The sequence below is a fragment of the Lampris incognitus genome, chromosome 14 (assembly GCF_029633865.1).
Source record: "Lampris incognitus isolate fLamInc1 chromosome 14, fLamInc1.hap2, whole genome shotgun sequence".
In the NCBI taxonomy this organism is placed as follows: Eukaryota; Metazoa; Chordata; class Actinopteri; order Lampriformes; family Lampridae; genus Lampris; species Lampris incognitus.
The window spans coordinates 45,666,768-45,687,888 of record NC_079224.1 but is presented as its reverse complement, the minus strand read 5'-3'; the positions used below and the strand labels follow the sequence as shown (position 1 = coordinate 45,687,888).

General features: G+C 50.5%; 1 protein-coding gene across 1 annotated transcript in view; it reads left to right on the top strand.

The window, feature by feature from the left end:
* The window catches only part of efr3a (EFR3 homolog A (S. cerevisiae)), a 216,090-nt gene that overhangs the window by 112,902 nt on the left and 82,067 nt on the right, over nucleotides 1–21,121 (top strand). The window contains exon 6 of the mRNA XM_056293933.1: nucleotides 1,213–1,362. Within this exon, the coding sequence (XP_056149908.1) occupies nucleotides 1,213–1,362 (150 nt within the window). The remainder of the gene's footprint in view (nucleotides 1–1,212; nucleotides 1,363–21,121) is intronic.

Here is a 21,121-nt window from a genome sequence, read left to right as displayed (position 1 = left end):
GCCCTCTGACCCTCATTCCCACTGACCCTCAGTCCCACTGACCCTCATTCCCACTGACCCTCAGGCCCTCTGACCCTCATTCCCACTGACCCTCAGTCCCACTGACCCTCATTCCCACTGACCCTCAGTCCCACTGACCTTCACTCCCACTGACCCTCAGTCCCACTGACCCTCACTCCCACTGACCTTCACTCCCACTGACCCTCACTCCCACTGACCCTCAGTCCCACTGACCCTCACTCCCGCTGACCTTCAGTCCCATTGACCCTCAGGTCCACTGACCCTCAATCCCACTGACCCTCAATCCCACTGACCCTCAGTCCCACTGACCCTCAGGTCCACTGACCCTCAGGCCCACTGACCCTCAGTCCCACTGACCCTGAGTCCCACTGACCCTCAGTCCCACTGACCCTGAGTCCCACTGACCCTCAGTCCCAGGTCATCATAGTTTAACGTGTGCTCTGGGGCGGTGTTACCTGGAGTAAATAGGTGTCTACTTTCCTGACACCTGGGCTTCTTCTGGAAGATCATCATTTTTGTCTTTTTTAAGTTTACTGCCAGGGCCCAGTTCTGACGGTATTTCTGTAGCAGATCCAGATGCTGCTGTAGACCCTGTTCTGTGGGTGACAGCAGCACTGGGTCATCTGCATAGAGCAAGAATTTCTGTGTGTGTGTGTGTGTGTGTGTGTGTGTGTGTGTGTGTGTGTGGATCTCTCTCTCTCTCACTGTTGCACTGTCGCCATCTGTTACTGTCTCTCTTTCTCTCTCTCTCTCTCTCTCTCTCTCTCTCTCTCTCTCTCTCTCTCTCTCTCTCTCTCTCTCTCTAGCTCTGTAATGATTTGTAGAGATAAAATGGAGTATCACTGCAGCATCTGTTTGTCTGTGTGTCTGCATACATTTGTGTGTGTTTTTCTGTGCCTACACAAGAACGCGTGTGCTTATTTGCATTTGCAGTAAGTGCGTATGTGTGTGTCTGTGTGTGCTCGTGTGTGAGGGAGTGTGTGTGTGTGTGTGTGTGTGTGTATCATGTGTCAGTAATGACACTCAAACCTATAATCTTCTGTTAGTTTAAGGCGTCTCTTGCAATATGAGCCCGTGTGCCCTCATCACCCTTCCTCTGTGTGCCTGAGAATAAACGACAACTGTGTGTGTGTGTGTGTGTGTGTGTGTGTGTGTGTGTGTGTGTGTGTGTGTGTGTGTGTGTTCCTTCAGGATCCGTGTAGCTGGAATAAAAGGCCTGCAGGGTGTGGTCAGGAAGACGGTAAACGATGAGCTGCAGGCCATCATCTGGGAGCCGCAGCACATGGACAAACTGATCCCCTCCATGCTTTTCAACATGCAGGATGCTGACGACACGGACAGGTACTGAACGCACACAGACACACACACACACACGCAGACACACACACACACACACACACACACACACACACACACACACGAGGTCACTTAGATAATAATAATAATAATAATACATCAACCTTATATAGCGCTTTTCTAACACTCAAAGTGGCTTTACAGTAAACGGGGTGAAACAAGACAACAGATAAACACAACACAACATACAGGGGTGGATGGGAAGGGGGGCAGACATACAGGGGTGGATGGGAAGGGGGGCAGACATACAGGGGTGGATGGGAAGGGGGGCAGACATACAGGGGTGGATGGGAAGGGGGCGCTACGAGAGGGAGAAGCGGCAGCCACTCACGACGCCAGCAGTACTCTCAGATAGATACAAGAAAAACACAAAACAACAGCACTGTGGATGTAGATGTTGTGTAGGGGTTTACTCCTGTAGTCTATTCCTCTCCCGAGGTATCCACTAGGTGGCACTATTTGCCCCATAGCTGGGGGCTGGTTTGTAGGCATCAGGGGATATCCACACACCGGTGGGCCTGTGTACTGCACGTCTCGGGGCCAGACCTCCTCCGAGTCCCTTGTAGTTCAGCCAGGGTCCAAGGTGTACCCAGTTACCGTGTGTTGCCACGAGGGGGCGCTACATAGGGCTTGCTGTTGGAGAGGCTGTGTACTGGCAGGGAGAGACTTACGTGCTCAGCTCCTGTTCGCGTGTCTGCTAGCCAGCGGTGATGGTTGAGAGTGAGACGTGACAGCACAGAACACTACACCCACACACTAGACGCTTCACAACAACCCCACTTCTTACACAAGAAGGTCACACACACGACGAGGACACACACACATGAGAGATGAAACGTTTGTGTGTCCAGTTGAACTGATTCAGCCGTCTTCGAACCGCTGTTGAAGTCTCTCAGGGTCGTTTAGCATCTCTCACCGCCTAGCTAAACCCGTATTTAGGTTTAGACTCTAAACCGGACCCTGTCGTCCCCCCCCCCCCGAAACACTTCCTCCTTTTCCAACCTAAGCTGTCGGAGTTTAGCTATAAACCAGGGTTTGCCATCGTTGGAAGTAACCCTGGTGCATGATGGTACACGGCTGTCCTCACGGAAGCTGATGTAAGACGTCACAGCCTCAGTGTGCTCATCCAGACTGTTGGTGACAGACCTGAAAACATCCCAGCCAGTACAGTCCAGGCCTTCGTGAAGATCCTCCGTAGCTTCACTGGTCCACTTCTTAGATGTCCTCACAGCAGGTTTAGAGATGTAATGCTGCCTCTATGCAGGGGTCAGGTGGACCACGAGGTGGCCAGAGTCCCAGTGCAGCGTGGGGGACCGCGTGATGGGCACTGTTGATGGTGGTGTGACCGTGATCTGAAGTGTTCTCCTCCCTGGTCGGGCGTTTAATCAGCTGACGGTGTTTAGGTAGTTCATGGCTGAGATTCCCTTTGTCAAAGTTGCCGAGGACAATAACGAAAGAGTCCAGGTTTGTCCGCTCCACACACAGTATCTAGTTGGTGAGGGTGCACTGTGCCTCCTGCACGTCGGCCTGCGGAGGAATGTAAGCACCAGCCAGAATGAATGAAGCAAACTCACGGGGGGGGGGGGGGGTAGAAGTGTTTGGTAGAAGGGTGCAGACAGCATGGCGCTGCAGACAGTATGCCACTGCAGTCAGCACACCACTGCAGTCAGCACACCACTGCAGACAGTATGCCACTGCAGTCAGCACACCACTGCAGTCAGCACACCACTGCAGACAGTATGCCACTGCAGTCAGCACACCACTGCAGTCAGCACACCACTGCAGTCAGCACACCACTGCAGACAGTATGCCACTGCAGTCAGCACACCACTGCAGACAGTATGCCACTGCAGTCAGCACACCACTGCAGTCAGCACACCACTGCAGACAGTATGCCACTGCAGTCAGCACACCACTGCAGTCAGCACACCACTGCAGACAGTATGCCACTGCAGTCAGCACACCACTGCAGACAGTATGCCACTGCAGTCAGCACACCACTGCAGTCAGCACACCACTGCAGACAGTATGCCACTGCAGTCAGCACACCACTGCAGACAGTATGCCACTGCAGACAGCACACCGCTGCAGTCAGCACACCGCTGCAGACAGTATGCCGCTGCAGTCAGCACACCGCTGCAGACAGCACACCGCTGCAGTCAGCACACCGCTGCAGTCAGCACACCGCTGCAGTCAGCACACCGCTGCAGACAGTATGCCGCTGCAGTCAGCACACCGCTGCAGACAGCACACCGCTGCAGTCAGCACACCGCTGCAGTCAGCACACCGCTGCAGACAGTATGCCGCTGCAGTCAGCACACCGCTGCAGTCAGCACACCGCTGCAGACAGTATGCCGCTGCAGTCAGCACGCCGCTGCAGACAGTATGACACTGCAGTCAGCACACCGCTGCAGACAGTATGCCGCTGCAGATAGCACGCCGCTGCAGTCAGCACACCGCTGCAGACAGTATGACACTGCAGTCAGCACACCGCTGCAGACAGTATGCCGCTGCAGATAGCACGCCGCTGCAGTCAGCACACCGCTGCAGACAGTATGACACTGCAGTCAGCACACCGCTGCAGACAGTATGCCGCTGCAGATAGCACGCCGCTGCAGTCAGCACACCGCTGCAGATAGCACACCGCTGCAGTCAGCACACCGCTGCAGTCAGCACACCGCTGCAGTCAGCACACCGCTGCAGATAGCACACCGCTGCAGATAGCACACCGCTGCAGATAGCACACCACTGCAGATAGCACACCGCTGCAGATAGCACGCCGCTGCAGATAGCACGCCGCTGCAGTCAGCACACCGCTGCAGATAGCACACCGCTGCAGATAGCACACCGCTGCAGTCAGCACACCGCTGCAGTCAGCACACCGCTGCAGGCAGCACACCGCTGCAGATAGCACACCGCTGCAGTCAGCACACCGCTGCAGTCAGCACACCGCTGCAGGCAGCACACCGCTGCAGATAGCACACCGCTGCAGATAGCACGCCGCTGCAGTCAGCACACCGCTGCAGTCAGCACACCGCTGCAGTCAGCACACCGCTGCAGATAGCACACCGCTGCAGGCAGCACGCCGCTGCAGATAGCACACCGCTGCAGGCAGCATGCCGCTGCAGATAGCACACCGCTGCAGTCAGCACACCGCTGCAGACAGCACGCCGCTGCAGCAACACAAGTCAGATAGGTGAGACTGAATGGAACAAGAGTCTTGCATCACAAGAGATATTCTTATGCAGTCAGCTTTTGATGAGTAATTTTTTTTTTTTTTATCCTTTTTCTCCCAACTGTACTTCGCCAATTACCCTATTTTTACGAGCCGTCCCGGTCTCTGCTCCACCCTCTCTGCCGATCCGGGGAGGGCTGCAGACTACCACATGCCTCCTCCCATACATGTGGAGTCACCAGCCGCTTCTTTTCACCTGACAGTGAGGAGTTTCGCCAGGGGGATGTAGCGTTGGGAGGATCACGCTAGTCCCCCCCCCCAAACAGGCACCCCGACTGACCAGAGGAGGCGCTATTGCAGCGACCGGGACACATACCCACATCCGGCTTCCCACCCGCAGACACGGCCAATTGTGTTTGTAAGAACGCCCAACCAAGCCAGAGGTAACAATGGGATTCAAACCAGCGATCCCCGTGTTGGTAGGCAACGGAATAGACCGCCACTCCACCTGAACGCCCATTCGTGAAATGAGCCAAGACATTCTCTAACTGTCAGACTTGTTCAGACTCCTTTTTTTCCAGTGTTAAAAAATAAACAAAAGCATGAAATCCGAATATGATCTCCCCAACAGGAGCAGACAGACATGGTCATAAACCAGCAGACAATAATGGATTCATTTTCACATCGTGTTCTTTATCTTCATCTCCTCCCACCCGTTCTCATCCCTCCTCGTGTGTGCCCATCACTGCAGGTTAACTGGATTATCTGTTAAATCTTCTTTTTGTTCTGTTATGTACCTTTTGACCTTTGACCCCCCGCGCTCTGTACTACTGGTTGTTTTCAATCTCATCAGTGGAGGAATTCCTATCTGATTCTACTGTTGTATTAAATGTCTCTGCTGAACGCATCATACACAGAACCTCACGCTCTGTTGCTCTACACCTCCGCCCCCATCACATGCATCCACCCCGTCCCCACATTCACACCCATCCACAGAGAGGTGGGGATTTCATGATGTCATCTTATCTTTAGAGGTGCACTGATTGCAGTTTTCTTGGCCAATTCCGATTTTCCAAGACTCTCCAGCCGATTCCGATTTTGGCCAGTTCTGGTACTATAAATGAAAGCATACACAAACATTTTTGTAACTTTTCTTCTATGGACCTTTCAGTTGTATGTTCATCATAAAACACTGACTATTAAATAACTTACATTTTCTCCGGAGCTGCAGGTTAGAGGACATTCTCTCACTCAAACACATCTCAAAATAAACTAGAAGAGTACATTCAGGGGCGGCACATTGACGCAGAGGTTAACACGGCCACGTCACGGCAAGAGGGTCCTGGGTTCGAGCCCTGAGGTAGTCCAACGTTGGGCATCATCCCGGGTCGTCCTCTGTGTGGAGTTTGCATGTCCTCTCCGTGTCTGTGTGGGCTTCCTGCGGGTGCTGCGGTTTCCTCCCACAGTCCGAAGACGTGTAGGTCAGGTGAATCGGCCGTACTACACTGTCCCTAGGTGTGTTGGTGTGTGTGTGGGTGGGGGGGGGGGGCTATGATGGACTGGCAGCCTGTCCAGGGTGTCTCCCCACCTGCTACCCAGTGATTGCTAGGATAGCAGTCACTGGGTAGCAGTTTGGATAATGGCTGGCTGGATGGATGGATGGCTGGATGGATGGCTGGATGGATGGATAGATGGATGGAGTACATTCAGTATCCACCAGGTGGATCTTCCCTTCTCCGGTGCTCAGACTTGGTGACAAACCATCCCTTTTTTCTTTATGAATGCTCGATAATCCAGGTAGAGAAGTCACAGAAAGGTGAATCAGTTCATCTGGGCACAACATTGATTGACAGGTATGTTTCATCATCATCTAAGGGTCCAGACACGGCAAACCGAGTAGCGGTGACGAAGGCCGACTGTCGCGTCGCCTCACATCGCCTGCCGTCTGGTCCAAAAAGCAGCACTTGAACACACCGCAAAGACTACAGCCAATTCAACATGCTCAAGGCTCAGCGTTTTCAGTTCTTACCGATTTTCACCGAAAAAAAAGCCAGATTTTTCAGATGATTTTTCACCCGGATTTTATGTTTCCACGGATCCAAAAGTTGTTCCTGTTCATGTGAGGTTATGTAACAGTGTCCTCTTGTGGCGAAATTCGGCATGCTGGATGGCTTTGAAAAAGAAAAACCGAAAACGCTGAGCCTGGAACATGCTGAATCCGGCGAAAAGCTGCCGACAGGGGTCCGCCTAGTGCCGACGGCGCGGGACACACTGCATAAACTAGGGCCACAGACGCTCACCGACGGCCCGACATTGGCCAGCGGCTGACCCTCAGCCTGGTGTGTCAGAGCCCTAAGCGACCTCTTCAGTCTCAGCTGACTGCAGGTACCCCCACCCTTCTAAACAGTACCAAACCAACGAAACCGGTCATTTTCCTTTGCGTTCTACTTCCTGACTAAACTTGAGGAGTGAGACAAGAGAGAGCAGAGACTTTGTTTGTCTTTACACACACACACACATGCAGGGAGTGGTGGCTGAAGCAATGTTTCTCCTGCAGCTTTCCCATCCTCGCTGTCCTTCCTCAAGGGGCAGCCAGCAGCAGCGGTCAGCCCTTTTCTTTAGCGCCCAGGGACCGACTCCAAGGGGATGGCCGTGTCAAGTCAATTCAGTTTTATTTGTATAGCCCAATATCACAAATTACAAATGTGCCTCAGTGGGCTTTACAGCAACACAACATCCTGTCCTTAGACCCTCTCATCGGATAAGGAACAACTCCCGAAAAACCCTTTAACAGGGAGAAAAAACTGGAAGAAACCTCAGGGAGAGCAGCAGAGGAGGATCTCTCTCCCAAAACGACAACGCGCAATGATGTTGTGTTCACACAATTTACACAACACAACATTGAAAGAGGATAACACAATTACAATGGAATTATAAGATATATGCAGAATATGGGGCGGCACGGTGGCGCAGTGGTTAGCGCGGTCGCCTCACAGCGAGAAGGTCCTGGGTTCGAGCCCCGGGGTAGTCCAACCTTGGGGGTCGTCCCGGGTCGTCCTCTGTGTGGAGTTTGCATGTTCTCCCTGTGTCTGCGTGGGTTTCCTCCGGGTGCTCCGGCTTCCTCCCACAGTCCAAAGACATGTAGGTCAGGTGAACCAGCCGTACTGAATTGTCCCTAGGTGTGAATGTGTGTGTGTGTGTGTGGGCCCTGTGTGATGGTCTGGCGGCCTGTCCAGGGTGTCTCTCCGTCTGCCACCCAATGACTGCTGCCTGAGAGCAGGATAAGTGGTTTGGTTAATGGATGGATGGATAAAGAATATGATGTAGAGGATGCCAAGCAGTGTCCAGACGCCACTGTCCTGTCCCTGACCACGACAGGGACAGGACAGGAGAGCCTTCTGAGGCTTCTGCATGTTTTTATTGGGGTGTCATGTCAAGTGCATAGAGAGATTAGTGCAAGTTCTCCCCATGCTCACCCATGGTGACCTTCTAGCTGTGAGGCAACTGCAAGCTGCAGCCTATACTTACCGTAGGTAGTCACCTATACTTACCGTAGGTAGTCACCTATACTTAGTGTAGGTAGTCGCCTATACTTACCGTGGGTAGTTGCCTATGCTTACCGTAGGTAATCACGTATAATTACCGTAGGTGGTCGCCTATACTTACCGTAGGTAGTCTCCTATACTTACCGTAGGTAGTCGCCTATACTTAGTGTAGGTAGTCGCCTATACTTACCATGGGTAGTCGCCTATACTTACCATAGGTAATCACGTATACTTACCGTAGGTAGTCGCCTATACTTAGTGTAGGTAGTCACCTATACTTACCGTGGGTAGTCACCTATACTTACCGTAGGTAGTCTCCTATACTTACCGTAGCTAGTCTCCTATGCTTACCGTATGTAGTCACCTATACTTACCGTAGATAGTCACCTATACTTACCGTAGGTAGTTGCCTAGATTTACTGTAGGTAGTCGCCTATACTTACCGTAGGTAGTTGCCTAGATTTACTGTAGGTAGTCGACTATACTTACCGTAGGTAGTCACCTATACTTACCGTAGGTAGTTGCCTAGATTTACTGTAGGTAGTCGACTATACTTACCGTAGGTAGTCGCCTATACTTACCGTAGGTAGTTGCCTAGATTTACTGTAGGTAGTCGCCTATACTTACCGTAGGTAGTTGCCTAGATTTACTGTAGATAGTCACCTATACTTACCGTAGGTAGTCGCCTATACTTACCTTAGATAGCCACCTATATGTACCGTACGTAGTTGCCTATACTTACCGTAGGTAGTCGCCTATACTTACCATAGGTAGTTGCCTAGATTTACTGTAGGTAGTTGCCTATACTTACCGTAGGTAGTTGCCTACGTTTTACTGTAGGTAGTCACCTATACTTACCGTAGGTAGTCGCCTATACTTACCGTAGGTAGTCACCTATACTTACCGTAGGTAATTGCCTATACTTACTGTAGGTAGTCACCTGTACTTACTGTAGGTAGTCGCCTATACTTAACGTAGGTAGTTGCCTATACTTACCGTAGGTAGTTGCCTATACTTACCGTAGATAGTCACCTATACTTACCGTAGGTAGTTGCCTAGATTTACTGTAGGTAGTCACCTATACTTACCGTAGGTAGTTGCCTAGATTTACTGTAGATATTTACCTATACTTACCGTAGGTAGTCGCCTATACTTACTGTAGGTATTCACCTATACTTTCTGTAGGTAGTCACCTATACTTAGTGTAGGTAGTCACCTATACTTACCATGGGTAGTCGCCTATACTTACCGTAGGTAATCACGTATACTTACCGTAGGTGGTCATCTATACTTACCGTAGGTAGTCTCCTATGCTTCCCGTAGATAGTCACCTATACTTACCGTAGGTAGTCTCCTATACTTTCTGTAGGTAGTCTCCTATGCTTACCGTAGGTAGTCACCTATACTTACTGTAGGTAGTCACCTATACTTTCTGTAGGTAGTCGCCTATAGTTACCGTAGGTAGTCGCCTATACTTACCGTAGGTAGTCGCCTAGATTTACTGTAGGTAGTCGCCTATAGTTTCTGTAGGTAGTCTCATATACTTACTGTAGGTAGTCAGCTATACTTACCGTAGGTAGTCGCCTATACTTACCGTAGGTAGCCACCTATACTTACTGTAGGTAGTCACCTATACTTACCGTAGGTAGTCGCCTATACTTTCTGTAGGTAGTCACCTATACTTACTGTAGATAGTCACCTATACTTACCGTAGGTAGTCGCCTATACTTACCGTAGGTAGTTGCCTAGATTTACTGTAGGTATTCACCTATACTTACCGTAGGTAGTCGCCTATACTTTCTGTAGGTAGTCTCCTATACTTACTGTAGGTAGTCACCTATACTTAATGTAGGTAGTCACCTATACTTTCTGTAGGTAGTTGCCCATACTTACCGTAGGTAGTCTCCTATACTTACCGTAGATAGTCACCTATACTTACCGTAGGTAGCCACCTATACTTTCTGTAGGTAGTCTCCTATGCTTACCGTAGGTAGTCACCTATACTTACTGTAAGTAGTCACCTATATTTACCGTAGGTAGCCACCTATACTTACTGTAGGTAGTCACCTATACTTACCGTAGGTAGTCACCTATACTTACTGTAGGTAGTCGCCTATACTTACCGTAGGTAGTTGCCTATACTTACTGTAGGTAGTCACCTATACTTACTGTAGGTAGTCACCTATACTTACCGTAGTTAGTCGCCTATACTTACTGTAGGTAGTCGCCTATACTTACCGTAGGTAGTCGTAACATCCATAAACTAGTCGGCCAGCACAGTAGAGAAGTCATAGATGATGGATGATCATGGACACAGTCTGACTGACTCACTCGGGGGTTTGTTGTTGTTGTTGTTGTTTTTTAATTTTATTTAATTTTTCTCCCTACTTTTATCCGGCCAATTACCCCACTCTTCCGAGCCGTCCCGGTCGCTGCTCCAACCCCCTCTGCCGATCCGAGGAGGGCTGCAGACTACCACATCCCTCCTCTGATACATGTGGAGTCACCAGCCGCTTCTTTTCACCTGGCAGTGAGGAGTTTCACCAGGGGGACGTAGCACGTGGTAGGATCATGCTATTCCCCCTAAGTGGGGGGAACTGGGGGAAATATCGCCCCGACCGACCAGAGAAGGCGCTAGTGCAGCGACCATGACACATACCCACATCCAGCTTCCCACCTGCAGACATAGCCAATTGTGCCTGTAGGAACACCCGAGCAAGCCGGAGGTAACACGGGGATTTGAACCGGCAAGCCCCATGTTGGTAGGCGACGGAATAGACCGCCACGCTACCCAGATGCCACGGTTTGTTGTTTAAATGACAGGTTTAAGACTCCTGTTCAGTTGTCCCATAAGACACCCTTGTAAAGCTGAGTCCAGTGCTGGTCCCGTGTCCAAAATCTCCTCACAGAACCTGCACATGATGTGATACCTGAAGGAGATGGTCATCATGGTCATGATGGAAATAAGATCCAAGTTGTTAAAAACAGAATCATCCTTTATTGGACGTAGAACCTATTTCATTAAATCCCTCCTTTCCTCCACCATTCACTCCTCTTATCTTCTCATCTTTCTTCTATTCTCGCCCTCATCCCCCCTCTTTGCCTCCTCCTCTGCCTCTTTATTTCTCTTCACACCATCACTATAACACCACCCCTCACTTAGGTTTTCCTCCTCTTCTCTCCTCGGGGTGGTTTCCATGTGAACAAAAATCTATTTTTGGAAACCCGCTCGCCTCGTTTTCCTTTTCTTGTTTCTCCTCCTCCACCTTAAAGCCCTGCAACCTCCCACCACCTCCGAACATCCGAGGAGGAATCGAGGGCTCCTGTGAGGAGCCTTACCCCTTTTGTGACTCACCGGCATTATTCAGATCCGTTTGTTTGTGCAGGGATGATTTTCCAGGACCTGATGGGGGATCAGGGGATCAGGAGACACCTCCCAAAAACCCAGACAGTGCTCTTAGTTTAATTTCGGTTGCGTAAAGAAAACTGGCGGTCCTGCTACGGCGCCAGCTGACCCAAGACCAGAACTTTCAGGCACTTAAGTCTGTCCTGTTTGGGATTTTTACCAAATATAATAAATAAATAAATAAATAGCACCAATGCACTTCTGAACAGAGTCAGGATCACCCTTTCATCCACTACTGGTGCTGCTGAGTATCAGGAGTGCAGAATGGCTTGGACTGTATGGAGGGTAACCCCCAAACAGCCATTTACACATTAGGCATGTAAATACATCTCCCTGCACTTGAGTGTCATGATAGTGTCTTTAACAATATTGTGTCCATTTTCTTTCTTTTTTGGGGGGAGGGGGGCGATTTCCCCCCTTTTTCTCCCCAATTGTACCTGTCCAATTACCCCACTCTTCCGAGCTATCCTGATCGCCGCTCCACCCCTCTGCCGATGCGGGGAGGTCTACAGACTACCACATGTCTCCTCGGATACATGTGGAGTCACCAACCACTTCTTTTCACCTGACAGTGAGGAGTTTCACCAGGGGGACTTAGCGCATGGGAGGATCACACTATTCCCCCCAGTTCCCCCTCCCCCCCGCAAAGGCGCCCCGACCGACCAGAGGAGGTGCTAGTGCAACGATCAGGACACATACCCACATCGGGCTTCCCACCCGCAGACACGGCCAATTGTGTTTGTAGGGATGCCCGACCAAGCCGAAGGTAACACGGGGATTCGAACTGGCCATCCCCATGTTGGTAGGCAACGGAATAGACCACTACGCCACCCGGAAGCCCCCCCGCTGCATTGATACTTAAATTACACAAAGAGAGGTGTCAGTATCGCTACTTCATTGTCTAGTCTCATCTCTCCTAGTGGGCAAAGATGATTTCGCTTCTGGTGTGGGAAGATGGCGGCATAAATTTACATTTGCGGCAACCTCACCCAGTACCGTCCATGCAGTGTCTTTCTGTAAGTCTAAGTGTGTCTTCGTTTGATGGCTGGTAGAGCTTGGTCTGCTGAGTCCTGTTGGCGCAGGGACCACGGCCCTGCCTGGAGCTGCACCCGAAGAGGAAACACCGAGGGCGATCTGACAGGACGCGGAAGCAGAGCAGGCTAAGCTAACTGCTAGCCCATACAGACCAGCAGTTCCAATAACACCGGGGGTGGTCTGGCGGCAGCCTCGTCTGGCCTTGACTGTGTTTTTGGTGTTGTCGTGTGGAGCGCGGGGAGGTGTGTCAAAGGTGTCTGGCTGGGAGAGCTGGCGCTGGATCGGCTTGGGGAAACTGGTCTGCTGCATCCGGTGGGCTCAAGGAGAAAACACCGAGGGTGGTCTGACAGGACACGGAAGCGGGGCAGGCTAAGCTAACTGCTAGCCCATGCAGACCAGTGGTTCCGACAGTCATCCTGGCATTCCCTCTCTTGGACAGTGCACTTTTCGACATGTGTTTTTGTAGTTTTTTTGTAGTTTGGATATATGTGTTCTTGTAGTTTGGATATGTGTTCTTGTCTTTGAGTTGCGCTGCTGTGGGCTGGGGGAAACCATGTTAAGTTTCATTTCATGTACGCAAGTGCATGAAATGAAATGACAAATAAAGGTTTCTGACTCCTGGTAGGTGGCAGGTGCAGTGTTATAACAAGGTTGCACAGAACAACAGCAGCAGGTGCTGCCATTGCTACAGTAGCTAGACTCCAATTACTGTGATTTGATGTCCACTAAGTTGTTCCCTTATCTTTGTAAAATGTTGACAAAATGTTGCAGTATATCAGTGTTTGTCGTACCATGTGACACCACAGTATGTTGAGTCATAGTTGTGATGCAGATTGTATTTCCAGATTCTTGCCATGACGCCGCCCAATTATCCACATCATTGTGAAGTGATATTATATTTTCTGAAATTGCTTAACTGTGCAGAAGTACCCCTCCCCCTTTATTTGTGTAAAAAAATTTGATAAACCACAATGAAGTGCTCTTGTGTTGGAGAGTAATGGCCCCTGCAGCGGTGAGGACCTCCCGTTGCACAGCAGAGCTCGTTTTTGTTTTTTTATTATTAATAAATACGGTAGTCCTGGTGCTTATTTTATTATCCTGTTGTACTGGGCAGCTCCCACTCGTAACTCCATCTACCACCAACCCCTCCCGCGTGTTGTTTAGTGCCGTCTCTGTAAATTAGGTCAATTTTCCTCCTCCTCCTAATGTCCTGTCTGTGTGTAGTGTTGTGTTGTGTTGTGTTGCCGCTGGTGTCTTGACCAGGTCTCTCAGGAGAATAAGACCCCGTGTCTCAATGAGCTCGCCTGTGTAAATAAAGGTTAGAAATATAAACAAGAGTCCAAGACCAGGAGCTGCATGGGGGAGCTGGTGGCCGTGTGGCAGAGAGCCCCTGCCAGCATCTGATGTGTGGAGAAAGAGAGAGCGTGAGCGGAATACTAAGCGTCTGACTCGCTCGCCCACTGCCACGGTGGAGCGAGGGAGCATGGAGCGCCGTGTTTTCCGACAGGAAATCAATGGTGTTCCAGCTGCGCCCCGTCAGCCCCAAAAAGAATCCAGATACTTGCGTTGATGCACTGGGTCCTGTTGGCGATGCCCGGTTAGTTTTGCACGATGGATATAACACACATCATTTATTTCCCAATGTTCACCAAGTGCTTGAAACTGACGAATAGAGAAGCAAAAAAAAGCACATGACGAGCCCTTCTTGACCCTCCGGAAGTTTGACCACAGCGGATCTTCAGAACAACTGCTTTCTCAGCACAGCGGTCGATAGGATCACATCTTTAGACAGAAAGTCACATATTTGTCATCAGTTTAAAATAAATCAAGCTGGACGTCCGGGTAGCGTGGCGGTCTATTCCGTTGCCTACCAACACAGGGATCTTCGGTTCGAATCCCCGTGTTGCCTCCGGCTTGGTCATGCTTCCCTAAAGACACAATTGGCCGTGTCTGCGGGTGGGAAGCCGGATGTGGGTATGTGTCCTGGTTGCTGCACTAGCGCCTCCTCTGGTCCGTGGGGGCGCCTGTTTGGGGGGGAGGGGGAACTGGAGGGAATAGCCTGATCCTCCCACGTGTTACGTCCCCCTGGTGAAACTCCTCACTGTCAGGTGAAAAGAAGCGGCTGGTGACTCCACATGTATGGGAGGAGGCATGTGGTAGTCTGCAGCCCTCCCCGGATCGGCAGAGGGGGTGGAGCAGCGAGTGGGGTAATTGGTCGGATTCAATTGGGGAGAAAAAGGGAGGAAATAAATTGATAAATCAATCAATCAATCAAGCTATTTTAAAAGTTAAGGCTGGGAGATGGTTTTGACCTCCTTTGTGACCCCTTGTTACCTCTAAAATTTTGCGAGGTCATCCAAGGACAATTGGCCATCTTTGCCAATAAAATGTAAATAAAATCAACATTTTCTCTGTAAAGTTGTTGACTGACAATCAAAAAAATGCTCCTCAAGATAGGGTAAATAAAGTAAGAAGGCTGTGACAGAAGGACAAAAAAAAAAAATAATGTAATGAAACATAATGACCAAATAGATTTAAAACAGGAAGTGTTCTCCTTAAAGCTCTGGAAATCGATCCCTCTCTTTTCCACCATGCTGAAAGAGAGGCTTTGCATTTGGTTTGGCGATTTGATGATTTCCTCACCGCTTCCGGTGTGGGAAGATGACAGCGTGAATTCATGTTTGCAGCGGCCTCACCCAGTACTGGTGTGGGAAGATGGCAGCGTGAACTTACATGTGCGGCGGCCTCACACAGTACCGTCCATGCAGTGTGTTTGTCCACACCTGTGTCTAAGTTCTTGTCTTCGTTTGATGGCTGGGAGAGCTTGTTCTGCTGCGTCCTGTGGGCCCATGGACCACGACCCTGACTGGAGCTGTGTCCAAGGAGGACACAATGTGGGCGGTCTGACAGGACGCGGAAGCAGGGCAGGCTAAGCTAACTGCTAGGCAGACTGGCAGTTCCGATAACACCGAGGGCGGTCTGGCGGCGGCCTCGCCTGGCGTTGACTGTGTTTTTGGTGTTGTCGTGTGGAGTGTGGAGAGGTGTGTTGAAGGTGTTTGGCAGGGAGAGCTGGCGTTGGATCGGCTGGAGGAGCCTGGTCTGCTGCTGCCTGGAACTGCGCCCAAGGAGAGAACACCAAGGGCGGTCTGACAGGACGCGGAAGCGGGGCAGGCTAAGCTAACTGCTAGCCCATGCAGACCGGAAGTTCTGACAGTTATCCTGGCGTACCCTCTCTTGGACAGTGATTATGTTGGATATATGTGTTCTTGTAGTTTATGGATATGTGTTTTGGTCTTTGTGTTGCACTGCTGTGGGCTGAGGGAAACTATAGTTCATATCATTTCATGTGCGCAGGTGCATGGAATGAAATGACAGCTAAATAGTCCTGATTCCTGACTGAGGCCGACTTTTAAGGTTGGTTCGGGTAAGACGTTGCTTTTCAGTCTTCAGAGGAAAACCGTCTCAGAACCACACAGTAATTAGAACTCACATGATCACATGATCACCAGTCATCCCACTGCTAGAATGGTGTCATGTTGCATGCTGGGATTCTGTTCTTGCCCAGAGGTTTCCAACACCCTGGGAGACCAGCAGTGCTGCTGGTTTTCTACTCTACCCAGGTATTCCAGCTGTCTAATTGGGGGGGGGGGGGTTAGACCACAGACTTGAGGTGGATGTAATGAACCACCTGGCAGGGTAAAGCAAATCAGCAGTACCCTGAATCTCTGAGGACTGGCGCTGGTACCCACTTCTCTACAACACACTTCAGTAACCTGTAATCACATGTCCATTCACTCACGCTGCCTTAGTCGGGATAAGGCGCCCGGTATGTCATCAGATTCCGGAGGCTAAATGAGTTGAATGGAAGGCAAATGCCCCCGTGGCACCACCTGCTGTTTTGGTGCTCAGCCCATTTGTGAGAAAATCAGGCATTTGTATTTGCAGCTCATACAAGCGGAATAACAGTGCCAGGAGTCAGGTGACCCACAAATGACATGTGTTGCTGTGTACTTAGCGAAAAAAAATTTGTTGCATTCGTAAAACTTGTGACACAGACATGCAAAATGTTGCTCATTTATTTGCATTCATTCTTCATATTTGAGGAACCTGTCCAGCATTTGTTTGTAATAGTACTTGTATTTGCAAAAAAATACATTTTTTAATAGCTGTATGTATTTGCAAAGCACATTGTTTTTGTTTGAACACGACCCCGAGATACTTGAACTCCTTCAGGCGGATTGGTGCAGCATCAGCAGTAATGTGGACGTTGTACCGGACCGTTGTGGTGAAGAGGGAGCTGAGCCGGAAGGCAAAGCTCTCAATTTACCAGTCAGTCTTCCTTCCAACCCTCACCTGTGGTCATGAGCTTTGGGTAGTGACCGAAAGGGTGAGATGGCGGATACAAGCGGCTGAAATGAGTTTCCTCCGTAGGGTGTCTGGGCTCAGCCTTAGAGATAGGGTGAGGAGCTCGGACATCTGGAGGGAGCTCGGAGTAGAGCCGCTGCTCCTTCGCATCGAAAGGAGCCAGTTGAGGTGGTTTGGGCAACTGATTAGGATGCCTCCTGGGCGCCTCCCTTTGGAGGTTTTCCTGGCACGTCCAACTGGGAAGAGTCCCCGGGGTAGACCCAGAACTTGCTGGAGGGACTATAGGTCCAGTCTGGCCTGGGAACATCTTGGGATCCCCCAGGAAGAGCCAGAGGGCGTTGGAGTGCCCTACTTAGCTTGCTGCCACCACGACCCGACCCTGGAGAAGTGGCCGATGATGAGATGAGATGAGATGAGATTGTGTTTGTTTGAGAGGTGTATGTTGTATTTCTAAAGCATGGCGTGTATATTTGTGAATTGTGGGCCCTTTATTTTTTACTTTTTTTATTTCCTACTATCAAGTGCAATTGTACAGTGTAGTCACATGGTTAGAGGTACAAAACAGGCATAAATGTCCTCGGGGCACTCCATGGATTTCAGCATCCTCTCAATGTCCATATATATAGTTCCCATTCTCAGAAAACAGGAATGAATGGTAATATTCCTAATTTTTTTTTTTGAGATACTTTATTAATCCCCGTGGGGAAATTCCGCTCTGCATTTAAGCCATCCTAGCTGTGTAGCTAGGAGCAGTGGGCAGCCGCCGTGCAGCACCCGGGGACCACCTCCAGTTGGTCTTGCCATGCCTCAATCAGGGGCACAGACAGGAGTATCAACCCCAACATGCATGTCTTTTTGATGGTGGGGGAAACCGGAGCACCCGGAGAAAACCCACGCAGACACGGGGAGAACATGCAAACTCCTCACAGAGGATGACCCGGGACGACCTCCAAGGTTGGACTACCCCGGGGTTCTATCCCAGGCCGTTCTTGCTGTGAGGCGACAGCGCTAACCACTGCGCCACCGTGCCGCCACCGTAAAAAAGAGCAAGATGGTTCCAAGGGCAGTTCTATATCTAAACATGTGTTAATTTCATTTTGAATGTTTTGCCAAAATTCCCAAAATTTTAGACAGTCCCAAAATATGTGTGGTCTCTTACCAGGTCACAGCCCCTCCAGCGCTGATCCGAGGTACCACTGGATTTTTATGTGACAAGAGGAGTCCTGGAAAATCTCACTTAACTTGCCATTCGAATTCCTTCCAGTGGGGCTCTTTGTTATGTTATGTCCCTCTCTGCGCGATACGTTCCAGTTTTTATCTGAAATTACGACAGTTACTATTTTCCTTGATATCCAAGCTGTTATCCGCTTCTAACACCGATGTAGTGAATTCAGGGGGCAGCCAGGAACCGCTGCAGCCGGGATGCTCACCTGGGTCTCCCGCACCAGGGGCAACTGTGCTAACCAGTAACTAAAGGGTCCGACCCATGAGCCAACCGGCTAGCGAGTCTACTCATTCATGCTCGTTACACTACCACCCTCCTTCAGGAAGCGCGTCCCCCCGCTTCACCATACCAGCTCTCTCACACCTATGGGTGCACACGCTTCCGATGGCCTCAGGGTCTCACCAGCCCACTTCTAACACCAATGTAATGAATTCAGGGGCAGCCGCGAACCGCCACATCCGGGACGCGAACCCGGGTCTCCCGCGCCATGGGCGGCTACATTAACCAGTTGACTAACGGGTCCGACCCTTTACTTGACCGGTTAGTGTAGTCGCCCGTGGTGCGGGGGGCCCGGGTTCACGTCCCGGCTGCCCCCTGAATTCGCTACATTGTCATATTGTAGCACTACATAAAGTAGCAGTCCTGATTTGCTGCACTGTAATTACATCATAGTAGTACAGTATGAAGAAGCAGTGGCAGTGGTACTAGTACATTTGCTACATAGTAATCATGTCAGCGTAGAGTACGTTTCATGTGGAGAACATTTATTTCAAGCGTGTCTTAGATCGTTGAGAAGCAGTGAGTTGAATCAAAAGTACAAAGTAGAGCGAAACAAGTCAGAAAACATGCAAATTGTGGTAAATTATAATGGCGACATCCATGAAGGTTTAGATGTGATGGATGAAACGTTGTGATCTACACGCAGTACAACCAGTATGGATTCCAACCTCCCCGCTTCGAATCCACGAGACAGAATGACCACACTTTGCGCCGCCATTTGTTGGCGTTAAAGGAGCGACTCGTCAACAAGGCGTGGGTCCAGACCGGCTTCGGAGCAACAGGGAGTTTTTTTCCCGTCTCTTCCTTTCTGATAGTCCGCACCGCCTGGCTTCTCTGATGTAGGTCCCGTTGGCCGGTGTGGCTGGTCAGCCTCCTGCGGCGCGTTGTTGGCTTTCTAATCTACTCACACAAGACCCGGTGGGAGGTGCCAGTCAAGGGCATTTGATTCTGCTAATTGCTTCTCAGGGAGAGGCGACGTGAGCGGCATGCTGAGAGAAGAGACTGCCAGACATGCCGCTAAAATAAACACACACACCTCTTTTGAACAGTGTGTGGTTGATGTTTCACATCATAGGGAGCCTCCTTGAGAGTGACCTTGACCAATAGGCCGGCCTGGGGATGTCGGCACAGCAAAGGGGAACTTTCTTTTTTTTTTTAAAAATTTTTCATGCGGACGTTGTACCGGACCGTTGTGGTGAAGAGGGAGCTGAGCCGGAAGACAAAGCTCTCAATTTACCAGTCAGTCTTCCTTCCAACCCTCACATATGGTCAGGAGCTTTGGGTAGTGACCGAAAGGGTGAGATCGTGGATACAAGCGGCTGAAATGAGTTTCCTCCGTAAGGTGTCTGGGCTCAGCCTTAGAGATAGGGTGAGGAGCTTGGACATCCGGAGGGAGCTCGGAGTCGAGCTGCTGCTCCTTCGTGTCTAAAGGAGCCAGTTGAGGTGGTTCGGGCATCTGATCAGGATGCCTCCTGGGCGCCTTCCTTTGGAGGTTTACCGGGCACGTCCACCTGGGAGGAGACCCCGGGGTAGACCCAGAACTCGCTGGAGGGACTACATGTCCAGTCTAGCCTGGAAACGCCTTGGGGTACCCCAGGAGGAGCTGGAGGGCGTTGCCGGGGAGAGGGACGTCTGGAGTGCCCTACTTAGCTTGCTGCCACCGCGACCCGACCCCGGAGAAGCGGCTGATGATGAATGAGTCATTTTTTATTTTCATTTTTCTCCCAGCACCAACAGCTCAGCATCAAAAGCAGCTCTCCTCTGAAATACTTACATCCGTTTTCAGCAGGCTGACTCATGAACAACACCGGTGTGAAAAGTTTTCCTTTTTTTTTTTTTTTATTGGTTCCGCTGCCTCTTAACAGCCGATACGTCTCAGATGTACCCTAACTTGTGCCTGTGTAAGTGTGTGTGGGCTCACAATAACGGAGTTGTTTCCCTCGCTGGGCGGCTGCCTCCGGTCCATCTGTGACTGGATGGACTGCAGCGAGAACAGATTTACCGCCACATCGTTCCATCGATACGCCACACAGAGGGAGCTTGTGTGTGTGTGTGTGTGTGTGCGTGTGTGTATGTGTGTGTTTCTTGTGGCTGTGGTCGTTTTTCATTGTCTCGCAACTGCTGCAGACCCCACCCAACCCGCCCCACCCCCACCCCTACCTCCTGTGTAGTTCACTTCATCAACATGCTGATTGACTGATCTAGCTGTCATTTACTGCCTTCACCCACTCCACTCCACTCCACCCCCGAGTCCATGTTTTTCCCTCAGCCGCTCAGTCTTTGGGTTTTTCTTCCTCTCCCTCCTTCTCGAGCCTTCTCTCTCTCTCTCTCTCTGTCTGTCTCTGCTGATGGCAGCTGATCGGTCATCCTCCTACCCTCCATCATTAGTGAAGTTCAATAGTCTTTGATTTGATTTCTATACCACAGCTAGACTGATTGATTTTTTTTAGATCGCCCAGTCATCTCTCTCTCTCTCTCTCTCCATGCGTCTCTATCTCTCCCCTCTCAAGCATCCTCGGTTGTGTCTTCCATCTCTCCAAACAGTATGGGAGCTTCCTCCCTCTCCTACCTCTTTCCCAACTCTTCCACACGGCCTTCTTCTTTGTTTTTGCGGCGGGCTTGTTTGGAGCGCAGCCACCAGGCGTGGCGTCTTTTTTGTTGAAGAAACATTTTAGCGGCGTGGTTTTCTCTGTGAAAACACCACCTGTCCTGGC